Consider the following 25636-nt stretch of genomic DNA (forward strand, 5'->3'; position numbering starts at 1 on the left):
TGTAATTTTGCTTTGAAATATAATGGAAGTTGCATCTCTCTATGGTGTCTTTGTGAAGAAGTCACAATGATAGTGGCCCATGGAAGTAAACAACATTGTGTTCACACATGCTTTCATGTATTGCTACGTGTGTTCAACATCTCGTAGGTGTTTGTATGATATGCTATAGTCTTGTAATTTTGCTTTGGAATACAATGGAAGTTTTAGATCATAATATGGTGTCTTTGTAAAGGAGTTGCAATGATAGTGGCCCATGGTGTCTAGTGCTCAATATCTCGTATGTGTCCAGAAGTCTTGGAATGTATTGGATAATATTAGAAGTTCCAACGTTGCCTGCTGTCTTTCTAAAGAGCGAGACAATAGAGAGAGCATGTGAGGGAGAGAAGAGCGAGACAGTAGAGAGAGAAAGAGTAGACAGAGACAATAAGAGTAGAGAGAAAAACCGCTCACCTCAAAACCAGAAAGCGCTCGTTCGAAAATGCTCACCAAAAAATACACCCGTCATGCAAGTGACCCCCTCATTTTGAGTCGTACTTAGCATGGCTAAATAACCTTTCGTTTACGACATTTAATATGAGGAGTATAAAAAACAAAAAATAAAACCTACTAGTCCCTAAGTCAAGGTGGGATGAACTAGAGGATAGGAAATAGAAAATTTTCCAAAAGCTTCTTGCTCAAGATCCTCTAAACCAATATTACTTTCCTACCTTTTTACACAAAGGCAGCCCTAGTGCATCTACGTGTGTTTTCAGACCGTCGGCCGAAGATGTGAAAAGCCCTGCCCTTATGTAAAACCACACGTAGTTATTCTGCTTCCATGAGACGGCTTGCTGAGCACTTCAAAGCTGTTTCAACGATATGTCTGTAAGAACTCCCTCTCTCCCTCTCTCTCTCTCTCTCTTTGTGTCTGTGTGTGTCTATCTCTCTCTCCATGTTTGATCGAACTTCTTGTTTCTGCAGATCTTTGAGTACAACGGGAGTGCGGTTGTGGCCATGGTTGGAAAGAACTGTTTTGCCATCGCCAGCGATCGTCGCTTGGGGGTTCAACTGCAGACGGTAGCCACGGATTTCCAGCGGGTTTTCAGAATACACGACAAGCTCTACATCGGGCTTTCGGGTCTCGTCACAGACGTGCAGACACTGTAAGGCTTCATCTTTGTTTCAGAAAACAGGGGCCCTCTCTTGTTTGTACCAGAGTTTCTAAGCTCGAGCTTTGTGTCGGCAGGCACCAGCGTTTGCAGTTTCGCCACAAGCTTTATCAGCTGCGGGAGGAGAGAAACATGAGACCAGAAACCTTTGCAAACCTCGTGTCATCTATCCTGTACGAGAAAAGGTAAGGCTCTCAAACATCCTCTCATGCTCTTGCTGATGCATTGATGATCAAGTGTACAGAAGCAGAAAGGTAGAAAATTTTAGTAGCAAAAAACTAATGAGCGTCAGTAACTCGTACCCTATTCCCTTCGCAAATCCCTAATCCCCTTATGAAGAGATCAGAGCAATGTCTCGAGCACAGGGCAGGGTCACAATTAGAGTTTGTGTGTAGTAGGCAACTTGTACCTGTTAGGGTCATTTAATGCATTATTATCTTGAAAACCCATACCTTTTTTTAAAAAAATTTTCTGTTTGAGCTTTTAGGCTTATCAAAACATCCGTGTCCTTGAAGTTCATTGATAGGAAGTGAAGGTACTGAGACTTTCTCACAAGTTTCCTTAAGTTGTACATGCAGTGTCACATGCAGAAGCATCATTTTGCTCTGATACCAATGCTACATGCATTGCTAAGGCATGCGATGAGCTACTTTGGTGTGTTTACTGGCGAGAGAGAGAGAGAGAGTTTATTAGACACAAAATTGGGTCCCAATAACCCATTGAAGGATCCCTTCCCTTTGGTGCATTTGCTTCATTGTGAAGTTGAAATGAGTACAATGTAGATATTAATTCTTGACTTGAATATATCTCCCTCTTTCCTTAGCTGAGTGTTGGCCTGTGTATCAAGGCTGAACAGAAGTATTTTAAAAGGGTTTGTGTTGGGAGATCCTAGGATGCCTGTGTTCTGCAGGACTGCAGAAAAACTGAAATACACTTGGGTTTTGTCTAAACACTCTTGACCATTAAATAATTAAACAGCACCTTCTGATATGATGTGTCCTTTCAAATTTTCCTTCACCACTCATGCTACCGGAAGATCTTCCTCTCACCTTGGTCATGATTTCATTGGTCTCGGATAGCTTTCCAAGGTTGCAACTTGACCTTTGAGTTTGTGAACCTGCTCTTTCAGCCCATTTGATTTACTCCAGAAAATTAGTGGTTAGCTCATTTGAACGGGTGGCGGGGGGTTTTCTTGGTGATGCGAGAGCCGCTGGGAAGCTCAACTGCTTTCGCATTTTCACAATCTATTGCTTTCCCATGTGAACCTTCTCTTAAAACTATTCAAAAAAAGAAGGTTTTTAAAATTGTTTTTTGTGTAGTTCGTGATGCCTGCGCAGCTCTGGAGCTGTGAAGGTCTACAGTAGCACAGACACACACAGAGAGAGAGAGAGAGAGAGAGAGAGAGAGAGAGAGAGAGAGAGAGAGAGAGAGAGAGAGAGCAGATGTACTGTCTTTAATTTGCAGGTTTGGGCCATATTTTTGTCAGCCTGTAATTGCTGGACTGGATGAAGATGGAAAACCATTCATATGTGCCATGGACTCTCTTGGTGCCAAGTAAGTCCTTTTTCCTTACAAAAAGAGATGATGATGTTTGTTGAATTTGTTGCAAGGTACTTTCTAAACGCATTGGTGTAGTTAACTGAGGCATGACATTGCGTTGAGATTAACAACTGATTATTATTATTTTAAACTATATATGGTTATGTGTGTTGTTTTTTGCCCCCATTGCCTATGCTTGGTATGCTTTGTAGAACAGCAGCCCTGGTGCAGGTTTCAAGGTGTTACATATCGAAGTCTCACAACTAGCGTGTTTGATGCAGAGAATTGGCAAAGGATTTTGTGGTTGGTGGTACTGCAGGCGAATCTTTGTATGGTGCTTGTGAGTCCATGTACAAGCCTGATATGGTACTTTCCCATCTGATGCCTTTCAATCAGTTATGCAAGCATTTTTTACGTTTTTGATGTGGACTTTGGGAAAGCAACAAGATCAGTACCAAATAGAAGGGGTGCATGGTAGCTGACCTCCGAACCGTAGGTATAAATCCGTAGACCACCCCTTGAGGCTTGAGCTAAGGCTTTCATGGACCATGTCCTAGGCCTAGGCATAGGTCTCCTTCCATCCGACCACACCGGTAGGATACAAAACAATATGGTCATCCACATGATAGGCGCACCCCACTTATATAGCCTCAATCAATCTATAAATAGTCACTGACTCATAAATAGCTACAAGTTATGGGATAACACTTATAACCCTTAACCCCAAGTAATCACAACCTATTCCATTGATCCTCAGGGTCCCCTAACCCCCTACTAACTATGTGGTAAGCGTCACGTATGTAACATACTTTCCCACCATAGCTTGCTGCACCAATCTTGAGATGCGCAAAAGTCCAACCACATTAGATAACTGACTCCAAAGTAAGTTTCACACATGTCGATCTTTCAACATAGCTACTTATGTAGGAACCAACTTAATCACAAGCCGCCGTTCTTACAGGACTATCTCCGTGGCACAAAACACAAAATATAAACCAAATCAAGGTCATGAGAAGTCGACACAACCTCTCAATCTCTGACTCGCATGGAGTCAGGTAACTGAAATCACGAAAACAATTGTCGTAGCTCACATTACCTATCCACACAAGGATTGGGTAATTCTTCGTAACTAGGGGATCCATTCCCTCCTGCAACGCCTCGAAACTTTTGGATACACTCAAATACACAAGCATTCCCTCATAAAACTGCGTTGATGAATGATTCTTAACACCGTGAAACTGCGCTCTATCTTGAGCAGTGCTGATAGAATCCTATAGTGATCAGTATCTCTAGCATATCCGCTAGGAAACCTCGAAGTGTGTAAAATTAAATACCATGAGGTCCCTTGTTTACTAGGGATCTTTTTTTTGTAATAACATTAACAAAATTGTAGGTGATCGTTGAATGCTTAGTATTGGTGTAGGCAAACTCGACCATTGGGATGTCTCTCTCCCAAACATATGGTTGCCTGGAGATGTATGCACGAAGCATATCTTCCAGAACTTAACTTACCCTCTCTGTTTGCCCATCTGACAATGATCAACGTTTAGCTCCCTATGCGAGATTCATATAACTATCAAATATCTCAGCACTCTCATCATGAGTAATATCAGAGAATACGCATATCAAGATCATGTTCAAAACAGCCGTGTTCAAAACAGAACACTATTGATAAAACATATCATGTTTGAGTTCAAACGAGAACACTAGTGATTAAAACCTCTAATGTGAGCCAATATTTGTCGATGCACATTGATGCAAGGACTCTACAACATGGTTGGCTGCTCCTAGATATATACCTTCAAGTTCTAGTCTCAGAGAAATCTGGGCTACCAGAGTTGGTGCCGAATGCATTCAACATTCTACCAAAATTTCTTTGTTGTGTGACAGACGGAGGACAATCATCATGAGTAGGAACTCAAGGCAGTCACTGATTGAGTAAAGTGTCCAAAAAACTTGAAGGTTCTCTCAAACACTATGTCAGGATAATCGTGATGTGAAATTGCATCAAGTGCTCCACTTGGCTTGGGTAGAACTAGTATAACCCCCGCTAGTTAACACTTAATTATCACATAGTCTTGGACATTTGCCACATCAGAGGCTAAAACATCTCCCTCAAAAAGGGCCAAAAAAACAAACACGTGGTAGATCCTAGCGTCCCATACCACCAAGATATGCCCATATACGTTCTACAAATCCATCACACACAAGTTTGCGGACTCTATAATGTTATGTCAAGGTATATAAAGTTGCATGCAATCCCTCAACAACATTCGTGGAAATAAATAATATTGACACGTGTTCAAATTCACTGTTTAAGTGAAACAATGTACCTATCAATTTTCCCACTCAAAACTGTTATAACATATTAGCTTCACCATATTAGTGACAAACCAAACCGTTTCATCAATCATAGATCTATTGTAATAACAAGCAACAAGCCTTCAATCATTTCCAATCCTTTATCTTCTTTTTTTTCCCCTACCTTGTAGTTGATTATGCTATGTACTTGGATACTAATCTATGGATTAGGGATCTAATCCAACGGGTTAGGAGGGCCTCGGGATTAGGGATTAGCGGGTTGATACTTGGCTAGGATAAAATAGGCTTAATTAGATGCACCACTTAATCATATAGGTTGGCGTGTCATGGACATGTGGGATTGTGCCGGAGCTTGACCCTTGGCTTGGGGGAGACCGGTGGAGGTCAATCGTGGTTGGGAGGTGACCTAGCCCACTGTCCCATGATTTGGTTTTGCTCTAATCTTTATTTCAATTGCAACTTTCGGAGAGCCCGAGGGTTTTGTAAAACAGTTGACTATTAATGTAATTAAACATTGAAATTGGCCACAACCTTAAACATATGCCAATTAATCCACAAAACTGTATGCACAATTGACACTGCTGGAAACCTCCCCCCCTCCCCCTTCCCGAGTATTTTATTACCCAAGGAGAAAATATCTTGTACAAGCTTTGAGAGCCTTCCTCTCCCCACGGGAGATGCCGGATTATCCATAAATGCCATAACATAGCCCAACACGAGGCAACCATAAAATTCAGCGAGTACATAGGCTGTAGAAATACTTCAACGATATCATATATATTTAGAGTTCTATGGTTCCCTTTATTGGGATATGATGGATTTATGAAACATGTTATTTTATGGATCAAGGATTTTCTCTGGAGTTATCTCACTGGTCGAAATGCCTATAAACTGTGTAGCAGAAATGTTTATGGAGCACTAGGATATTTATGTATGTGAGTGATTCTTATTGTATGTTACACACTCGAGCCCACCTCTCCTCCAAGGTGTGTGGCCAGAGTACCAACATGGAGTGCAAGTGGTAGAGTGGACATGACACTTGGTTGGCAGGGGACTCATGTCGATGCCAAGAGTCATGTGGACTTACACCTGGTTGGAAGGGGACTTATGTCTACGCTAAGGGTCATGTGGTCTGACACCTTGTTGGCAGGGGACTATGTCTACGCCAAGTGTTGCTAGACTGAAATCTGGTATGTTGGGGACATGATGCGTGGGCTTAGATCTAGTGGATGCTCTACATCCGTGTGCACGGTCAATCAGTTTTCTATTTCTCGGCGTGGTGTGTCAAATCCCCACGGATCTCCTCGTGATCGTTCTTGGTACGAGACTCGAATCCTGCAAACAAATGAACAAACAAACAAGGGGGTGCAGAACCATGACAGCTGTGGGCAAGCCCACAGTCTTGGCTGTCCCCACCGAGCCATGAACTGAGCTAACTAGGTTGACGTATCGACCAATCTCCTCCTCGCCCATACCGCCACGAAGCTGCCCTCGCGGGCCTCGAGATTGTTGCCGGCCTTGGCTGCATAAAGCAGGTGCACGTCTGCACTAGATCCAGGCTCCAAGACCATAGAGCTCTCACAAACTCGCGAGACTCTCTATATCCCAATAACTAACCTTGGCCACCCTTTTATAGGCTCTTGGCCGGTCATCGGGCATCCACACTTGGGCGTCCGTCCGTCCATACTTGGGTGCCTGCCCGTTAGTTTATCCCTAACTCAGCTCGTCAATCAGCCTGCCTAGCTCCAAGCTTCCCCAAGCCTCGAAACTAGTCTTGCGTGCGTGTAGCACACGGTAGATACACACTGTGCACATGACATACTTCCCTTCCTCTAAGAGCTCACTCCTGAGCTCACTAAAAAGCCAGGGTAATCTCTCTGAAGAGTAGTTAATGTCTCCCATGTAGCGTCCTCCTCAACACGATCCTTCCACTTGATCTTGTATTCCGTGATAAGCGTATTACGCAATCTTCTTTCACGAAATCCAAGAATCTTTTTAGGTTCGTGCGGAACAAATGTCATGTTCTTGACATCTATAATTTCTTGAGGAGTAACTAACTGATCTGTTCCACCCAGTACTTCCTTAAGTCTACTGACATGAAATACAGGATGAACTTTCACATGAGAAGGCAAATCCAATTCATATGCAACTGAGCCAATCCGTCGTGTAACATGAAATGGTCCACAGTATCTAGGGGATAATTTCGGAGATCGACCTGTCCGTAAAGTCTCGGAATCTTTCAGAACTCGCAAATACACCATCGTTCCTTCAGAGAACTCTCTGGGTGAACGATGTCTATAAGAATAAAACTTGTCTCGGTCTTGAGCACTTCTAATAGATTCCTTCGCAACTTGTAACATTTCTTGCATATCTTGCAAAAAATTACGTGCTGCATCATGCTGAAGTCCTGAGAATCCTATTGTAACAGGTGATCTAGGTTGAAAACCATAGATAAGCATGAAAGGACTAAACCTTGTACTCGTATGCTTAGTACTGTTATATGCAAATTCTAACATAGGAAAATAATCCTCCCATGAACTCTGTCTTTTGGATACATATGCTCGAAGCATATCCTCCAAAATCTGATTCACTCTTTCAGTCTGGCCATCTGATTGAGGATGATCGGAGGAACTCAAATTCAAAGTTGTTTCCAACTTCTCAAAAACAAGTTTCCTCGTAAACTTAGAGTCCCTATCACTGACTATGTCCTGCGGTAACCCGTACAGTCTAAACAATTGCTCGATAAACTGTTGAGCTAATTGCGTAGCTATAATAGTCTTCCGGGTCGGTAAAAATCTAGCCATTTTTGTCAAGCGATCTACCACAACCCAAATAGAATCGTGGCCTTGATGTGTTCTTGGTAATCCGGTAATAAATCCATGGAAATACTCCCATTTATTACCTGGGATTTGCAAAGGATGCAACAACCCAGCCTGTCTAAAGCGTTCAGCTTTATTTGCCTGATAAATTTGACACTTGAGAACATAATCTTCTACATACCCTTTCATCTTTGGCCAATAAAAAGTGTGTTTCACTAATAATAACGTCCTAGGGTGTCCAGCAGAAGGCACTCCTTAAGAAGAATCTTGGGCCTAATGTCCGGGATCTGTGGTACACAAATTTCCTCATTATGGAATAGTAAACCATTCCGAATCATCTACTGGCCTCCTGCAGCCTTAATGGTAGACTGCTCAGTCATCGAGTCTTGGTCAATCAATGAGCTCCCATCCTAGATCTTCTGCCAAAATGGACCAAATTAATTATCAGTCCTGCAAAGCCCTCTCAATAATTGAAATAAGTTAGTAGAAATCTCGGTGAACGACAAAGTATTCACCTCTCGAATTCGACTAAGCGCATTTGCAATACTATTCATGGACCCTTTCCGATAACGGATCTCAAAATCAAAATCTTGCATTAACTCCGCCCAGCGAGCTTTCCTTCCTCTCAAATTATCTGCATCACACACATACTTGATTGACTGATGATCAGTCAATTCCACAAACTTGGAGCTATATAAATAATGTCTCTAAACCTTGAGAGCATGAATCACAGCATAAAGCTCCTTCTCAAGGGTTGGCCAACGAGATTGAGTGTCGTCTAGCTTTTTACTTTCAAAAGCAACCGGTCTACCATCTTGAAATAGAGCAGCCCCGATAGCATAGTCACTGGCATCAGTTTCAAGAACATAAGGCCGACTAGGATCAGGTAATGCTAAGATAGGTGCTTCCTTGACTTTATCTTTCAAAAGTATGAAGGCCATATCCAAATTGTTATTCCAAGTGATAGGTTGATTTGACTTACGTAACTCGTAATGGCCATACTTAGTCCGAAAGGCGGTGCTTTCGACATGCCTTTCATGAATACGTATCTGGTGATAGCCAGTACGTAAATCTATCTTCGTGAAATATTTCATTCCTGCTAACCGGTCAATCAGGTCATCTGATCTAGGGAGAGGATAACGGTTCTTAATGGTCAGCTTGTTCAATCTCTTGTAATCTATACACATTCTCCAGGTATTGTCCTTCTTTCTCCTAAGCAACACAGGTACACCCCAAGGTGATTTACTTGGACGGATCTGGCCCATCCTTAAAATAATCTTCGAGTTGTTTAGCCAACTCATCTTCCTCGGCTTGACTCATCCTGTAAGGTGGAATACTGACAGGATGAGCACCAGGGATCAAGTCAATACGATGATCTACCGCCCGTTCAGGTGGTAAACCCGATGGCAGTTCCTTAGGAAATACATCTTGAAATGAATCAAGCATCTTCTGTAATTCTTTGCTTTCAAACACACTTAATTCATTGACATCCATGGAAGGTATGAGAAATGAAGAAAGTGGAATCAATACACAATGGAAAGCGGTATATAAAGATGAATCCATTATATTTTCAAAATCAATTGTATTTACAAGAGGTCCTTGAGAGGGATGAATACAATCACCTAAAATACTATACTGGGTGTCCCTTTGCTGAAAAGAAAAAATATGACTAGACCAATCTATCTGGACTTCAAGAGTCTTAAACCACTCAATCCCTAATAACAAGTCTACATTCTCTAGGTGCATTACATAGCATTCCAGAGTATCTTTGTAGTCCTGAATCTGGATTGGAAGCATCTCCACCTTTCGATCCCATACTTGCCTTCTCGCAGGTAGGCGTACCTCATAGGTATGATCGCTGGGTGTCGTATCAAGACTCAATTTCTGCACAAGTTTGTAGTTAACAAAATTGTGTGAGCTACCAGGGTCTAGAAGAATGTGAATCTTATGGCCATTCACTTCTCCATAAACTCGGAGAAGATCATGCAAGCCAAATACTTTAGAATTGAACAGACAATCAGAACAAGTACTAGGGCGAGAGTATTTTCTCAAACCCTCTTGCCTTGATTTTAGAAATGAGCCTTAGGTTTGTGTGTATGTAAACCAACTTTTCTGTGTTGGAGGGCTTCAACCTATTCCTTCTTTTTGTGTGTATGAGAGAGAGAGTGCTCCAATTCCTCTCACATGGAGATGCACAACTCCCTTGAGAAAGCACACGAAGAGCAAGCTGCTGCAATTTTGGTGTACTTGCTCCAAATGACTCCCACTATTTTATTGCTTGGTGTATTCTTCTCTTCCTTTGCAATTTCACGAGCGAAGGAGCTCCCCTCATATCTATATGCATCCAACTCATCTATAAGCACTCTTTGTTCTTCCACATTGTACCCACTCCAACGCTCTATGACAGTCATCCATCCATTTTGTACCTCCCCATCAGCTTCTTGGTCCTTGTCTCTCCAAATGGGATGCAACACAAAATCTGAAGCATGCAAGGGTGAATGGAGCATGTCCCATCGATCTACACAAACTCGACTTCGGCAAAGCTTGTTTGCATCAACACCATCTAAACTTTGAATCTTCTCCACCATGCGATCTGTGAGCTTGTAAATAAGCCCCATGGTTGCACCTTCCCTGTCAGCTGTTCGAAGAATCTTTAAGATGGGTGCACATATCTTCGCAATCAATTTGGCATGTTGCCAAAAAGAGTTTCCCAAGATGATATTGGTCACTTCCTTGGCAAGTAATGTGCATGAAGTCTTCCATGAGACCCACTCATCACTAACCACCAACATAGCAGCTATAAAACGCGTATTTTATAAAAAATACTCGACGGGACGTTTTTTTGGATTAAAAACGTCCTTTTGAAAAAAAACGTGAGGTTTTTTTTTTAAATTAAAAAATTTGCCAGGCTAACGTTTAACGTTATGCCTGGGCTTTTTTGGGATCCGCGTGCGCTCTGGTGCGCTCTGTTGCTTCCCGAACCTGCACGCCCAAGTTCCAATCTCACATGTTCGCTTCCTCGCTGTGCTGGTCGCCCCCCTTCTTCGGTACGGTACCAGGTACGGTACTCTCTCTCTCTCTCTCTCATCTCCGCTCGTTCGCCCGTGCTCGCCGCTCCCCCTTTCCCCCTTCGTTCGCTGTTCGCTTCCTCGCTGTGCTGGCCGCTGGTATGGTATTCTCTCTCATCTCTGGTCGTTCGCGCCCCTTTCCCCACCCACCCTTGCTCAGGCTCCCAAGGCAGCAACATAACTCTCTCTCTCTCTCTCTCTCTCTCTCTCTCTCTCTCTCTCTCGTCTCAATACATATTACATACTATCTGCACACACACTCACACACGCATACTTATTACTACCTACAGGCTACGCAGGCGGCGGCACTCGTGTGAGACGCAACATGGGGAGAAAGAAATTAGCGGTATGGGATGAAGTGATCGAGAACAAGGCCGGCAAAAATTGGCGGTGCAAGCATTGCAACATTGTCTACATCGGCAGTGCACCGCGTGTTAGAGCTCACCTTCTCCACATTACTGGCCAGGGAGTTGATGTGTGTCCCAGCGACATTCCCGACGATGTCATTCAGAAATTGGGTGAAGATCCAAGTGTTGTTCGTGCCAGAAAGAGAGCCTGAGTTGAGGTTCAAGGTACGGCACCTTCCATCATAGATTCCTCCCAGACTTCACCACAACAGGATGTTCCCGCATCATCAGTTGCCGGTTCTTCTCGAGCTCTAGCCTCTTTTCATCCACACAGCGATGGTGCGCATCCATCTTTCACCCCAAGCCCTCCACCTCCAAATGTGCCAAAGAAGTCTCTTCAACAAAGTTGGGCCAAAATCAAGCATGAGAATGTAAGACGAAGAGTTCGGCAATACTTCTTCGAGTGCAATGTGCCCTTTGACCATGCTCGCGAACCGGCTTTTCTACACATGCTTAGTGCGGTGGCAGATGCGGGGCCCACATTCAAGCCTCCATCATATGAGATTCTTTGCACCAAAGAATTGAAGGCAGAGGTCATGGACATTGAGAAGGAGCTAGCACCAATACGGGCGGCATGGGCAAGGTATGGGTGTACTACTATGTGTGATGGGTGGTCGGACACCAAACGCCGCCCTCTCTTAAATATCCTTGTCTCTTGTTGTCTCGGCACCATGTTCTTGACTGTCATAGATGGCTCCGGGGAGGCACATACAGCTGAATTTATCTATGGGCATCTAAAGGCAGCAATAGAACAAGTGGGAAGCGAGAATGTGGTTGCGGTAGTCACAAATAATGCATCCAATTGCAAGGCTGCGGGCGCACTAGTGGAGAGAGACTATCCACAAATCAGTTGGGTTCCTTGTGCTTCGCATTCGATTGATCTTCTAATTGAAGATGTGGGAGCCATACCATGGGTGGCGGATGTGGTGAAGAAGGCTGAGTTTATGGTAAACTATGTGACAAGAAAGCAACGAGCTCTTGGTATCTATTGGGCAAATTGTGAGACGGAGCTCGCAAAGCCTTCAAGTATCCGCTTTGCCTACCTCTTCATTGTCCTCCAAAAATTGGTAAAATGTCGACGTGGTTTGCGGCGTATGATTACGGATGACAGATGGATTTCATGGGATGGTAGCCGCACCGAAAAGGGCAAAAGATTTGAGGATCTCATCTATGAGGCAGTCTTTTGGCATGATGCGGAGTGCATTGTAGCATTCATGGAGCCATTGATCGCAGCACTACGCCTTGGCGACTCGGAGGGATGCACCATGGGCCTCATCTACGAGTTCATGGAGAAGGTGGGCGCGGCCTTCAATGCAAGCAACCTCTTTGATGATGATAGGTATGCTACTTGCAAGTTGTAGGATGTAAGTCGTTCTTTGCTTTTGACTCTTGAGTCTTTTTTCTTATAATGTATTCTAGATTCTAATTTATTGTCTTTTGTTCTAAACTTCTATGTCAAAAGGATGGATGAAATCAAGGAGATATGGCAAACACGATGGGATTGGTTTCATCGTCCAATTCATGCTGGTAGCCACATCTCGCATCCACTTTGGAGACAAGATGCTCAAAGACATGATCGCGAGCTAAATGTGGGATGGAGAGAGTACACCACCAAAGTGGAGAGAGACCCAATAACGCAAGATCTTCTCGAGACCCAGCTTCTTCGGTTTCGCGACATGCATGATGTTGATTTTGGCTCACCACGAGCTAGTCTTCGAGATGCCCAGCTTAAACCTGTCAGTTGGTGGGAGAAGTATGGTGGTGACTGTGCCGAGCTACAGCGCATTGCTATGAGGGTTCTCTCACAAGATTGCTCCTCCGGCGCTTGTGAGAGAAATTGGAGCTTGTTTGCGGCCATACACACAAAGAAAAGAAATTGCTTGTTGCCTGCACAATTAAAGCGTCTTGTCTTTGTCAATTCCAATCTGAAGCTTCTTCGAAAGAGGGAAAAAATGAAAGCAATCAATGAGATCAATCCCGACACTTTCAAGGTTGAGATTCGCATGGAGGAGCTAGTGCACCCTCGTGACGAAGAAGATGAAGTGTGGGCTTTCCTTGCAGCAGAGAGAGCCTCTTTTGCACATCAGACTCGCACGAGGACCGGCACCATAGGCAGGGGCAGGGGCAGGGGCAAGGGCAGGGGCAGAGCCCGAGCTAGAGGGAGAGGCCAGCATTAGTGATTGGAGTGTTAGTGAGGAGGATGAGCATGACCGTGACCATGGTGGGGATGATTCTAGCTCAGAGTCCGAGTCTTGACTCTGATGAATGACTCATGAGTCACATTTTGTATGCCACATTCCAGTATCTACAGACTAGTGGCTCATTTTTATGTATGACATATGTTCATTGTTATTATGTTGCGGCTTCGTCCTTATTTATGTTAGGATTTAGGATTCAAGATTCCCATTTTGTGATTTTAGATTCATGAGTACTCAGTACATTTCATGATTATCTTGTATTCTCTAATCTCTTTAAGCATGATAATGATTCATAACTCAAGTCTCTCCTTGTCTTTCAAAATTAAAGTTTAAAGTTTAAACGTTCATAAGTTCATACGTTATAACTCCAGTCTTGAGTCTTAAAGTTCAACACTTCAAGTTTCAACTTTAAACATGTATGTGACATGTCTCGACCAAATGTAATTAAACTAGTGTTTTTTATTTTAAAAAAAATGGCATTTTTTATTTTGGCCCCGCGAAAAAGACGTATAATACGCGTATTATACTTTGCCGTATTATACGTCCCGTCCCGTACCTGGTTGCTATGACCACCAACCTTCTCAACCCATTGTAGACCGTGTCATCTAACAGATTTACCATCACTATAAACATGTATGCAAACCGTGTTTGAGCTGGCTTAAGGAGCTCCTTCGTACTATGCTTTCTAAACATAGCCAGTGCCTTCTGCTTTCTTGTGATGAAACTCACAATCTTCTTGCCTTTCTACAAGATTGGAGCAATCCAATCCAACAGGCCAATGTCCTCAAATAACAAGTCCAAGCAATGGCATGTGCAACGAGTTTAAAAAATGCTTGGCCACTCTTGCTCTACAAGCTCTCCCGTACGCACACAATTGATTATTGGAGGCATTGTCCATGCATACCTGCACAACATTTGTAGGCCCAACCTCAAGGATGACATCTTTCAAGATGCCAAATATGTACTCCCATGACTTGTATTGGCCACTAGTGTACACAGTCTTCAAGAACACTGTGGCATGGATGGAAGAGGCAAGTACATTGATAATAGGCCTTCGCTTAGTGTCCGACCAGCCATCACACGCAATAGAGCAACCATACTTCTTGCACTTATCCCGCACCCCCATCAAATCTGTCCACACATTTGACTTCATCTTGTAATTCTTTGACACGAAGTGCCTCATAAGTTGGTGGCTTGAAGCTGGATCCCACATCTCCAATGGCCCTTATCATATTAAGAAAGTAAGGGCTTTTCACCTTAAAGTGTGGGATGTCCTCTGCATAAAAAAACCTCATGACAGCCATAGTTGCATTCTTTCGTGCTTGCAACTGCCATGCATTTGCCAAGTTTCCCTGCATTTGACTACTCTTAGAGACTTTCTGTCTCTTGGTTTTAGTCCTTGCACCATCGCCAATAAAGGAGGAGCCACCTGTGTCACCCAAGTCTGCAACACTGGCATCAATATCACTCTTTGCTCCTGAAGGAGTCAAGCCCAAGCCCCACATGCAATCTCCTACATGCATCCTTTGCAGCTTGGGGAGCACTAGGACATTTGCCAACACCATGGCAAGTAATACATAAGATATGAGCCCTTATGCCCAATGGCCCTCCATTCCACTCATGCCCACAGTACTTGCATTTGCAGCCATACATACCCTTGCCATTTAATTTTACAATAGTCACATGCTCCCATTCGAGGCCTTTAGGTCTTCCCATTTTAATGTTTATGTATCTCTGGAGTCCAAACTTGGGAAAAAAAAATTTAAATACCAAGCGCCACATTTGGGCAAAATCCCAAATCTGCAATTTTTACAAAAGCCCCAAAACTCTCGCATCAAGGACCAGGGTGACGGGTCCTAAGTCCCAATTGCAGGCGATTCCCCCAATTCCCAATGTCCAATAGAAATTTGCAAAAATTGATTATTGGTCTTCAAATAATTTGAGAAATTTGGGGCTTTTGCATTTTTAATTTATGCTTTTACATTGGACCTGCAAAAATTAGGGCTTTCGAGAAATTTTAAAAAATTGGAACTGGAAGTGAACATTGGATAGTCCAGTGTCCACTTCCAGTCCCAAATTTTTAAAATTTCTCGAAAGCCCCAATTTTTGCAGGTCCAATGTCCACTTACAGTCCCAATTTTTTAAAAATATAGGAAAAAATGCAAAAGCCCCAAATTTCGTGCAGGCTGCCTGAGCCAAGTTGTAGGTGCGAGGCATTGAACTTTGGGGGCTCTAGAGTCTATGGCATAATGCATTGGGGGCTGGGGCCTTGGGCAATGGCAAGATGCAGCTTGCACAGTGTAGCATGAGCAGCCATGGGTCCATGGCCCATTATGCAGAGTCTAGACTCTAGACTAGCCACCCAGCCAATGGGACCAGGTGGACAGGGCACTACAGGCCGTATGGACCGTACAACAGGCGTATCAAGTGAGATTCGAGAGGCGGCTAGCTTGACAAGTGGTCGGCGGTTGCAGACGAGGGCAAACGGTGCAGCTTCAAAAAACGAAAAGTTGAGAGAAAGTACCAAAAGTACACGATGCCTGACAAATCCCAACATTGGGGGACAAAAAAAAAACCTACACCTATGAAACGTTGCGAACATTCGCGTTTTTAGCAAACGTTTGCAAACATTTTTCTCATGAAACATGCGCGTATGTTTGGAACTATGCTTGTATCCAGTGGCACTGGATGCCTTCCCTTTACCTTTGCCTTGAGCGGCAAAAGACTGATCACCAATCCTCATTCCCAACCTATTCGTCGGAGATTGCTCTTCTTGCAGGATCAAAGACATGATCTCATCAAAAGAAACGGCATTTGCATTGCCTTTCATGAGAAACCGAAGTGTAGTAGTAAAGCCCTGATATGAGTCAGGAAATGGTAGTGACATGTGAACTGTATGGAATAAGCTCATTAATGTTGGCTAGTTGTTCTCGAAGGTCTTTCATCTTCATGAGATACGCATCCATAGAGTCACCCTCATCCAAACACAACATGTCGAGCTGCTTTTTCTGGTAGGCTACACGAGCCTCGTTGCGCACTTGATATAGTAATGCAAGGGCATCCCATGCTAACTTAGCAGTGACACATGAACGGATATGTGGTATAGTGCTCCTCTTCACTGAGAGAACAATGAGGGAATTCTCATGTGCATCTCTAGCATCTCGTGGCATTTGATCTGTAGTAGAGTAAGATTGAAGCGACTATTCATCTCTAGCATCTCATCGTCTCTGATTTGTAGTAGGAGATATAGGTGCTAGTATGATTGAAGCGAACGTAACATCTCTTGTAGAAGTAGCAGGAGCAGGTTGCTGCACTGCAGATATTGGACATCCTTCATCTCCTGTAATTATTTTCCAAAGCTCTTTGGCAACTAGTCTTATAAGCCCACAATGCGTAGTTAGTCTTGTCAAATCGGCAGCAAGCATCCCAAACACATCGTTACGAGACATACTACTTGCAAGTGTACTCTTTGTACCCAATTGAATGCAAGTGATGTTAAACCCTCAAAATATTTTTAGTATGTATACTACTGATGGCAATGTGAAACACTTTAAGTAGCTCTCTGAAGATTTGCAAAAGTATAGAAAGGAGTAGGGATAGAGATTATTTTTTGTAATTTCTACAAGCTCGGTTAATGTATTTCGATGCCGATACTGTAACGTACTAATGTGTACGTATTTTTGGGTCCAGTTGACTTGCTGATTTATAGCATCTGTATTTAATGTTTATAAGTGGGAAATACTTGGAGGACATAAAAGAGTAATTTTGGTCACAAATTTAGAGATTTTAGAGATGTCGATTTTGGTCAATTTTGGGGTTTTTATGCCTGTTTTGTGTGTCATTTGTAAGTGATTTCTATACCATATCTAACCATGTTAGATAATGTATAAGAGGGTCATTGTGGGTAGTTTAGACTAAAGGAAACTCGTATGGGGGTTTACATAGTAAACATAGCCGCGTCTTGTAGTCTTATTAACCATCCTCCTTTTCAATTTTTCGATTTGGGTATTTCTACCTTGTGTCACTCAATTTGTGGTGGTTCAGTCCATTGTCGCCCGTCGTCGCCCAACTCAGCCGACGGCACTACCATTGCAGCTCCCATCTTGATAAAATATTTTTTTGGGGATTCTTTTCCACTTGTGTTGCTCCTCTCTTCCGGGGTCTCCTAAGCTAAAAATCGTCAAAATCGTAATTCGTTTGAGCCTCCAAAACACCTCTGTAAATTTTCATCTTGTCCCAAAAGAGAGCTGAACCGAGCATAGGGATGCATGTGGGAGTCTTTAAGCTACTCATCGTTGGAACCCAGAGAGGTCGAGATTGAGAAGGAGACATACACAGGATCAAGGTTGATTCCGTACGTACGTACGGATCCGTACAGTACGGTACAGTCGTACGGTACGGTACAGTACCGTACTGTACGGATCCGTACGGTTTTTTTTAAATAAAAAAAAGTGGCGTGGCGTGGCGAAACGTGTGTGGCGACCATGCGCTTGCGGATAAGCGACCAGATTTTGGGCATTAAGCGAAAAAATTTTGGGTCCATGTGAATACTTGCACAATCGTGTGTACCTGCAAAACTCTGCAGAGTAGCTTCTTCGCTCTTCTTCGCTCTCTCTCACGCCCAGGCTTCATCATGCCGCGCAAGACCAACCCGAACTGGGCAATCCACACCAATGTCCTGACGGTTGTTAACACCCCTTCTCAGCAAGGGTCAGGTACTCGGCTATGGGCATGCAAGTATTGCGGGGAGCAGTACACTAGCACCATAACTCGCGTCATCAAGCACATGACAGGTATCGGGTGCACCAATCAATGTGGTCCATGTGATAAAATACCACAAGCTGTGAGGGACCAATTGATTGCGGAGAATTGTCCTGCAATGGGTGGTGCAAGCAGTGTTAGAGGTGGTGAAAGTACGCAAGATGCTCTCCATGATGCTTTTATTGGAGATGTTACAGGTTCAGGTACAGTAGATGAGGGTGAAAGTCTTTCGGCTTCAGCCCAATCCACCACAGGCAGGAAGAGGGCACGTATTGCTGATGATGAGGACCTCCTGCCACAAGATGCGAGAGGTACAGGGGAGGCATCAAAGCAATCCACTCTGCGTTCTTGTATCTCATCACAAGCTTGGGTAAAAGAGCGGCAAAGGGTGGCAGAAATGGAGATTTGTCGCACTCTTATTGAGTGTAATATATCCTTCAATGTGTTAAGGACAGACCAATGGAAAAGAATGGTGAAAGCAATTGCGCAGGTAGGGCCTACTGAGACATGGACAGGTCTTCAGTATACGAAGATGCGTACATCCATGTTGGATGAGCAGAAGGCCTTGATAGACAAGGCGCTCACACCTGTGAAAGCAGGTTGGCAGGAGTTTGGATGCACTATTATTTCAGATGGGTGGGCAGACATTCGCAAGAGGCACATAATCAATATCCTTGTGTCATCTTGCTTGGGCACCTATTTCTTGTGTGCCGTGGATGGAGGGAGAGCAGGCGACAGGATCACAGGGGAGTTCATTTATGGCCACATTCGACAGGCTATCCTTGAGGTTGGGGAGGACAATGTTGTGCAGGTGGTGACCGACAACGCCTCTAACTGCAAGGCAATGGGTCAAATGGTCGAGGCAGAGTTTCCACATATAGTGTGGACTCCATGTGCTGCCCATTGTCTTGATTTACTTATGGAAGACATTGGGAAGCTTGTTTGGGTGCAGCCCATTGTTGCAGATGCTGTAAAGATCACCACCTTCTTCCGCAAGAAGCATCAGGCTCTTGCCATCTTTCCGAGCCATAGCCCTTTGGATATGGTGAGACCATCCAAGACCAGGTTTGCCTACATGTTCTTGGTCTTGGATAGGCTCTACAAGATAAGAGATTCACTATCATCAACAGTTGTGGATCCAAGGTGGCAACAGATGCATAATTCAGAGGATGAGCGTACAAAATACTTGCAGAGGCGGATCCTGGATGATGATTTTTGGCAGCAAGTTCATAGCCTTTCAGTTGCACTTAAGCCCGTGTATGTCCTTCTCCGATTACAGACATGGAGGGCTCAACTTTGGGGCTGGTCTTTCATTTGTTTATGCAAATGAAAGACCATGTTGCTCAGTGCTCCATGATGACTGCTCAACGGTAAGCAATAGTTCTAATTTCTTCCTCTTTCTTTGATTTTTATGACTTCTCGATTCTCGATTCTCTTAGCACTATAACCTAAGACATGTATGTTCAATCTCTCATTTTCAGCCGAGGTGAGATCCTGGACATTGTAGACAAACGGTGAACATTCATGAGCCGTCCCATCCATGCGATGGCTGCCATGCTCCATCCTCTCTACAGGTCGCCAGAGCTATGGAATAATACTGCTTTGAGCATGAAGCAGTCAGAGTATGTGGGAAGGATGTTCTCAGAGGAGGAGCAACTTCAGATTGATAGAGAGTTCACCACTTACATGAGTGGTATTGGTGCTTCATTTGCGAGACCTGTGTCATTGAGGAAGGAAGCCATGAAATTCCCTTTGACATGGTGGCACTCTTATGGAAGGGTTGGTCTTCCAAACCTTTCACGAGTTGCTCTTCGTGTTCTATCTCAGGTAACTTGTAATTAATCTCTAAAGTATAATCTTCGTAAATGAAGATTGATGTTTTAGCATTGAAAGATTTACAAATTTGCTCGCATTGCACTCATTTTTGCACAGGATTGCTCGGCTGGAGCATGTGAGCGGAACTGGAGCTCATACTCCCTTATACACACTAAGATTCGGAATCGCCTTAGTACTTCTCAATTAGAGAAGTTGGTGTATTGCAGAGCTAACATGAGGCTCGTGCGAAGCTACCATGCTTTGGGGTCACCGAAGCAGGTATACATTGAAATTTGGACTCAATAAGAACTTAGAAGTAGAAATTTTTTTGTAGTTCAATGGATGTCCATTGTCCAATATGCAATTTGTGGCATGTTTAAACAGGTTGATCCAACACTACTCAAAATGGTAGATGAACCCAGCCCGGAGCTTGTGGATCGGCAGATTAGAGATGAGCAAGAGGAGATTTTGAGAGCTTTACATAGAGAGCTTGAGAGCGTGGATCGTTGTGTGACCCGCTCACGTGCACGATCTCTCAGCATTCCTCTACGCCCGGCAGCTCCAGATCCAGGCTCTGCGAGACGAGAGAGCATTCGCAGGGGAAAGCTTCCAGTTCGTCGCACCCAGCAGAGGCGTGCAAATGAGGCTGTCGAACTCATTCACACTCAGATTCCCGAGGCACATGATGAGGATGCACTGGAGCTTGTTGCTACTGAGCCAGAGTTCGATGAAGAGGGCAATGGTATCAATGATGGAGGCATGCTCTCTTCAGAAGACTCATCATCTTCATCTGATGATGAGATTTGAGACTCTTGTGTCTAGACTCTAGAGTCTAGACAACTGTGTAGTGTTTCATTGTTTTGCTTTTTGCACTTGTGGACCAGGACATGTGCTGGCAGCTGTAGACATGATATTTGTACTCTCTTTTATTATCTATGACTTTCATGGTTCTTGCTTATATCACTATGACTGTTTAATGTTAACATGAGGTATTGTGTAATGGGCTTGGTAACTGATAATTGATTTAAACTTTAAGTAATGAGGTTCAGTCTCTTTATTTTAAGTATTTTGGTTGCTATGTCTACAAAATATTCAGGTTTCTAGGACTGTTTACAAATGGTACGTACTGTTTACGTACCTTAAAATTTGTTCCGTATAGAAGTACGTTCCGTACGTACTGATAGCGTACCGTACACTACGTACCTTACCACCTTGCACAGGATAGTCGCGGGCCTGCGACGTCTAGTCTGGAGTGGACGAGCGTTAGAAACAATGAAATAAGGGTTGGTTTACACCTATAGTGCACGGGGAAAAAACCCCTCTTATGGAGGGTAAAAAGTGCCCCGATTGGTCCTGCTGGAGTTCACCCATCATTGCCATGACATAGATGTCTACATGCATCACCTTTACATGATTTGACAAAGAAGAAGCGTACCTTCCGTTGGGGACAAGTTGATAGAGGCTTTCAATAAGCTTAAGGAAGCTAGAACCAACCCTTCCTCCTCTCCGCTTTTCTCCTTTTCTCCTCCTCAATTCTGAAATGGCTCATGAAAGCAGTAGATTTCTTTATAAACTAGTAAGTTGAACAAATTCTTTGGCTTCAAGGGAACCAAGAAGATCCTTTCTTGGTTGAGACTCTTCAATAACCTTTTTCAAAGGTAGCTCGTTCATCGAAGCCGAGAATTGAAATTCGTTGTTGTTCATTTGGAAGGTGACACTACTCTTTGGTGGGAAATGCATGAGAAGCCAAAATGAGCAGCCACTACTTCGGATGGCTTCTAACAATGGCTTTTGGAATACTACTTGTCTCAAGAGTACAAAAGAATGTCTCGTTAGAATTAAACAAGTTCCATCAAAACTTTGAGAAATCTATATAAAGACTCAAATTTCATAATATGATTAAATTGAATTAAAGAGGAAGATGAACAAGGCAAACAATTTATGATAGGCCTTGGGCTAGGCATCAACATCTTGAACTTCATGGACCTCAAATATATATCTGGAACTTCAATGACCTCAACTCTACCATTAAAATTGAATATTTAAAAGGAGGCTCAAAGGTTTTTCATGACAAGGAGGATGGGCAGTTTAGAAAGAAGCACAAGAAGTTTCGCTTCAAAGTTTAGAATAGAGCAACATGACGATAATAATACCAAAAAGAAGGGTACCAAATACTTCTTTGACAAAGAGAACAAGTGTTACCATGCTGAAGGTAAATGCTTCAAATGTGGGAAGGGAGGACAATTTCTATTAGTGTCCAAAGATAAATGTGCAATAGGATAACCCTGTTGGCACTCATCTGAAGTCTCGTTTCGTAGAGATTTCAGGATCCTTCAAATATCGTAAGGCTTGGGCCTTTACATTCATGGTGTGCTTAGCAGTGGATGGCTTTGCTCTTGGACATATTGAACAAAATCAGCATATCCATGAGACTTCATGTAAATATGCATTACCAGCTGAAGAGGTGGTACTCTTGTGGGAGGGATGGATTGTAAATTCTTGACCAAATCAACAAGCTTTCTTTGATAGAGTGGGGTCTCCCAGTTGACCCCAAATGGAGTCTCTTTTGTCTTTTGTTTTTTTGGTTATTAATTATAGTTCATCTTTAATGTGTTGTTATTAGTTAAAGAGTATCCAAGTTCCTTTCTTTTATGGGCATTTTCTCAACGCAAGTCCCATGCATACCTTCTCACTAATCTGATGGTTTTCAAGTCTTTTTCTTATGGTCACAGGAGAAAATGTATTGATGGTTGTTAATTTGCTATACTAATGAATTAAGTGCCCATAGTCACCCTACCAGGGAGACCATGTGCTTTCTTTCAATGGATCTCATTCACAACCTCGTTTCAGAGCATCTAATGGGTGATTTGGAGAGCATGCAGCAATGCCAAGCAGCCTTCCTTTGCACTTTAAGCCTGGGTCCCTTCCTAACCTGAGGGGATGGCAGGGTCACTTGGCATTGAAGGTCCTCAATGCCGCCCCCCCCCCCCCCCCCCCAAAAAAAAAAAAAAAAACCCACCAACAAAGCCCTGCTCGTGGCCACCACACACACACATCCCCCTCCTCTTGTGTGTATTAAGAAAACAAAGCTTTTATGAACTCAACCGTAGAATCCAGATATACTAATGGGAGGAACCGTGGAAGGCTGTTATAAAAAATTTGATATTTTGACTGATGCAGGCTTTGGCTCATTTGGCTTGTACATTTGAACAATGAGCTATATAGAATGTGAGAAACCCTGTAGTTTCTGCATTGAACCATGCTGGATTGAGCTTGGGAGCTGCTGCTCTTGCATTCTGGCAATTATTACTGGCATTTGGAAATGTGGTGGGTTTTTTTTGGAGTACAGTTTTGGGGATAGTGTACATTGCACATGGTCTTTCAGCCTACAGGTAGTTTACAAAATGAGCACAAATGGCACCTTTTTGTTTGTCATTACTGGCATCTATTCAAAACAGAGCGCACCACCTTTTTGGATCCTTTCTTGCATTAGAAGCTGGTTAAAAGTTTTCTATTTAGAGAAGAAAACCATTTGTGTGCTGATTTGCATAAAAATTGCTATCTTAAGATTTGAGGATAACACTTTCACACAGGAACCAGAGGAATTGTTTGAAGTTATATCACAAGCGTTATTGTCATCAGTAGACAGAGACTGTTTAAGTGGATGGGGAGGAATCGTCCATGTTGTGTAAGATACCAACATCAACTTACATACTATTCAGTATTTTTGATGATGCCTCCTTTTGGAGGCACAACGTCTGTTATTTCGGGGATTTGTATTTTTGAATTTGATTGCTTGTTCTTGTGACTTCCTTGAGTTGCAGGTCTGGTGATCAAGTTATCACTCGAACGCTGAAGGGACGAATGGACTGAGCAATGCTTAAGATATGCATCCATGGCAATCTGATGGGCACTTTATCTCGTGGTAAAGAGGTGGTGGTAAAACTACATGATTTCGAGGTCGTCTGAAGCCACTTCATTTTTAAGCTAGGAGGATAATTGTTTAGGTGTGTTGATAACAAATGTGACTTAATATGAAAAGCTGGGTGAAAATCTGCAAAAACATGCTACACATTTGGTATGAATAGATTGAAGACATTGACGAAGGCTATTTCTTGCCTACTGTCGAACGCTCTCACCTGTAGAAGTTATATATCAATCCTTGATGATCTTTTTGCAAGTCTGCTATTTTTCTGCTATATACAATTTGGGGTGTAGTTGCATTGGAAAACGTGTAGTGCACCTCTTCTTCTTCTTCTTTGTGTGTGTGTGTGTGTGTGTGTGTGTGTGTGGTATTGTAGTCTCCCAGATTTTGCTTGTGTATGGGGTAATAAAGCATGAGGAAAGAACTCTCGGGCCTTGATCCGGTCATGTCCTCTTCTTGCATATATATTTTAATTAGATCATCTCTCTTTTAAAGATAATCTCTTGTTCTTGCTCTTCTCTGCTGAATTGAGAAGAATCAAGTACATTGCTCTTTAGTTTCAGCCTTAATACTGCCTGATGAAGTGATAACAAGGGTGGACAACTCTACATAAACCTGCACATGCCCTTTGGGGGGCAGATTTTATGAGCAGGGATGTGATAGCACATGATGCGGAGTTGAAACTTCATTTTAGTGAATTTTCATATTTCAGTCTCTTTCTTTAGTATATTGGATTATCTTTGTATTAACATATGTTTCAAGCACGGATGTGCTGTATACATCATGGCTTGCATTATTCCCACATAGCATCCAGTACAGGGTACAAATTCCATTCAAGTAAGGCTTCCCTATCAGTCTTTTTTCTAAGCTGTTTTGACTTCCGATCCAAAGTTGCCTTCTGTTGCTTCTACGTCGTCTCAACCTCTTGCAACTTACGAGTCTCTTGTGGAATATGATCATCAATTAGTAGTGTATCTTTTTAACAACTTCACTTGATAAGATGAATTTCAGTGTACCGCTCGTTTATCTCTGGCTGGCCGAGTGGTTGTGGCCAACCAGGTTCTGCTTGCTACCATGTGGTACATCACTTCTTGCTGGGCCTTCTCTCGGGCGTGCATTGGCCAGGTGCAGAGGCTCATTAGGAACTTTCTTTGGTCCGGTGGCGAGACGGGCGGCCCGCCAGGGCCAAGGTGGCATGGGCTGTGATCACTCAGCCGAGGGAGAGAGGCGGCCTGGGCATTGTTGATCCTATTTGTCAGAGCCGAGCGTTGCTTGGCAAGTTGGTGGTTCGTGGCCTCCTACCAGGCGCTGAGCTGTGGAAGGAGTTTCTTGTTTCCAGGATTCTCAGCCGCACTCCTCCTCTTAGCGGCCCCATGGACCCCCAGCATCAGGTGGATCTTTGACCCCCAGCATCAGGTGGATCTTTACAGAGCAGCGATCCAGAGGAGTGGGCCTTGGTTTCGAGGAGCGTTTTGCAGCTAGCCTTCTGAGGGCTTGGGAGCATCTGAGGCCGTCACTCTTCCAGACTCCCCCGGGCATCGATGAGGAGCGCTTGAGGCAACCATTGATCTGGAACCCCTTGATCCGACTTCCCAGTGGTCATATGGTTGGATCGCGATCTCATGTGTCGTGGG

General features: G+C 43.4%; 2 protein-coding genes across 2 annotated transcripts; both read left to right on the top strand.

Moving 5' to 3' along the window:
* The first annotated feature begins 723 nt into the window (after positions 1-723).
* Positions 724-24257, top strand: LOC147630631 (proteasome subunit beta type-3). The gene is made up of 7 exons (XM_086810565.1): positions 724-864; positions 961-1142; positions 1226-1333; positions 2613-2702; positions 2969-3053; positions 23671-23765; positions 23902-24257. The coding sequence occupies exons 1-7, from the start codon at positions 859-861 to the stop codon at positions 23948-23950; spliced, it is 615 nt and encodes a 204-aa protein (XP_086666691.1). The 5' UTR covers positions 724-858; the 3' UTR covers positions 23951-24257.
* LOC147630632 (uncharacterized) lies at positions 19561-20991 on the top strand. The gene is made up of 3 exons (XM_086810563.1): positions 19561-20089; positions 20195-20356; positions 20462-20991. The coding sequence occupies exons 1-3, from the start codon at positions 19787-19789 to the stop codon at positions 20882-20884; spliced, it is 888 nt and encodes a 295-aa protein (XP_086666689.1). The 5' UTR covers positions 19561-19786; the 3' UTR covers positions 20885-20991.
* Positions 24258-25636: the final 1379 nt, after the last annotated feature.

The sequence above is a fragment of the Cibotium barometz genome, chromosome 16 (genome assembly GCF_041138505.1).
Source record: "Cibotium barometz isolate CiBa-2024 chromosome 16, ASM4113850v1, whole genome shotgun sequence".
NCBI lineage: Eukaryota > Viridiplantae > Streptophyta > Polypodiopsida > Cyatheales > Cibotiaceae > Cibotium > Cibotium barometz.

What these genes read in the sequence shown, in the direction of transcription:
- LOC147630631 (XM_086810565.1), top strand. An exon ending in ATGGACTCTCTTGGTGCCAA is followed by an intron (nt 2,703 to 2,968) that starts GTAAGTCCTTTT and finishes TGTTTGATGCAG; the next exon opens with AGAATTGGCAAAGGATTTTG. An exon ending in GGAGGAATCGTCCATGTTGT is followed by an intron (nt 23,766 to 23,901) that starts GTAAGATACCAA and finishes CTTGAGTTGCAG; the next exon opens with GTCTGGTGATCAAGTTATCA.
- LOC147630632 (XM_086810563.1), top strand. Translation starts at nt 19,787, where the DNA reads ATGAGCCGTCCCATCCATGCGATGGCTGCCATGCTCCATCCTCTCTAC. An exon ending in CTCTTCGTGTTCTATCTCAG is followed by an intron (nt 20,090 to 20,194) that starts GTAACTTGTAAT and finishes ATTTTTGCACAG; the next exon opens with GATTGCTCGGCTGGAGCATG. An exon ending in CTTTGGGGTCACCGAAGCAG is followed by an intron (nt 20,357 to 20,461) that starts GTATACATTGAA and finishes ATGTTTAAACAG; the next exon opens with GTTGATCCAACACTACTCAA.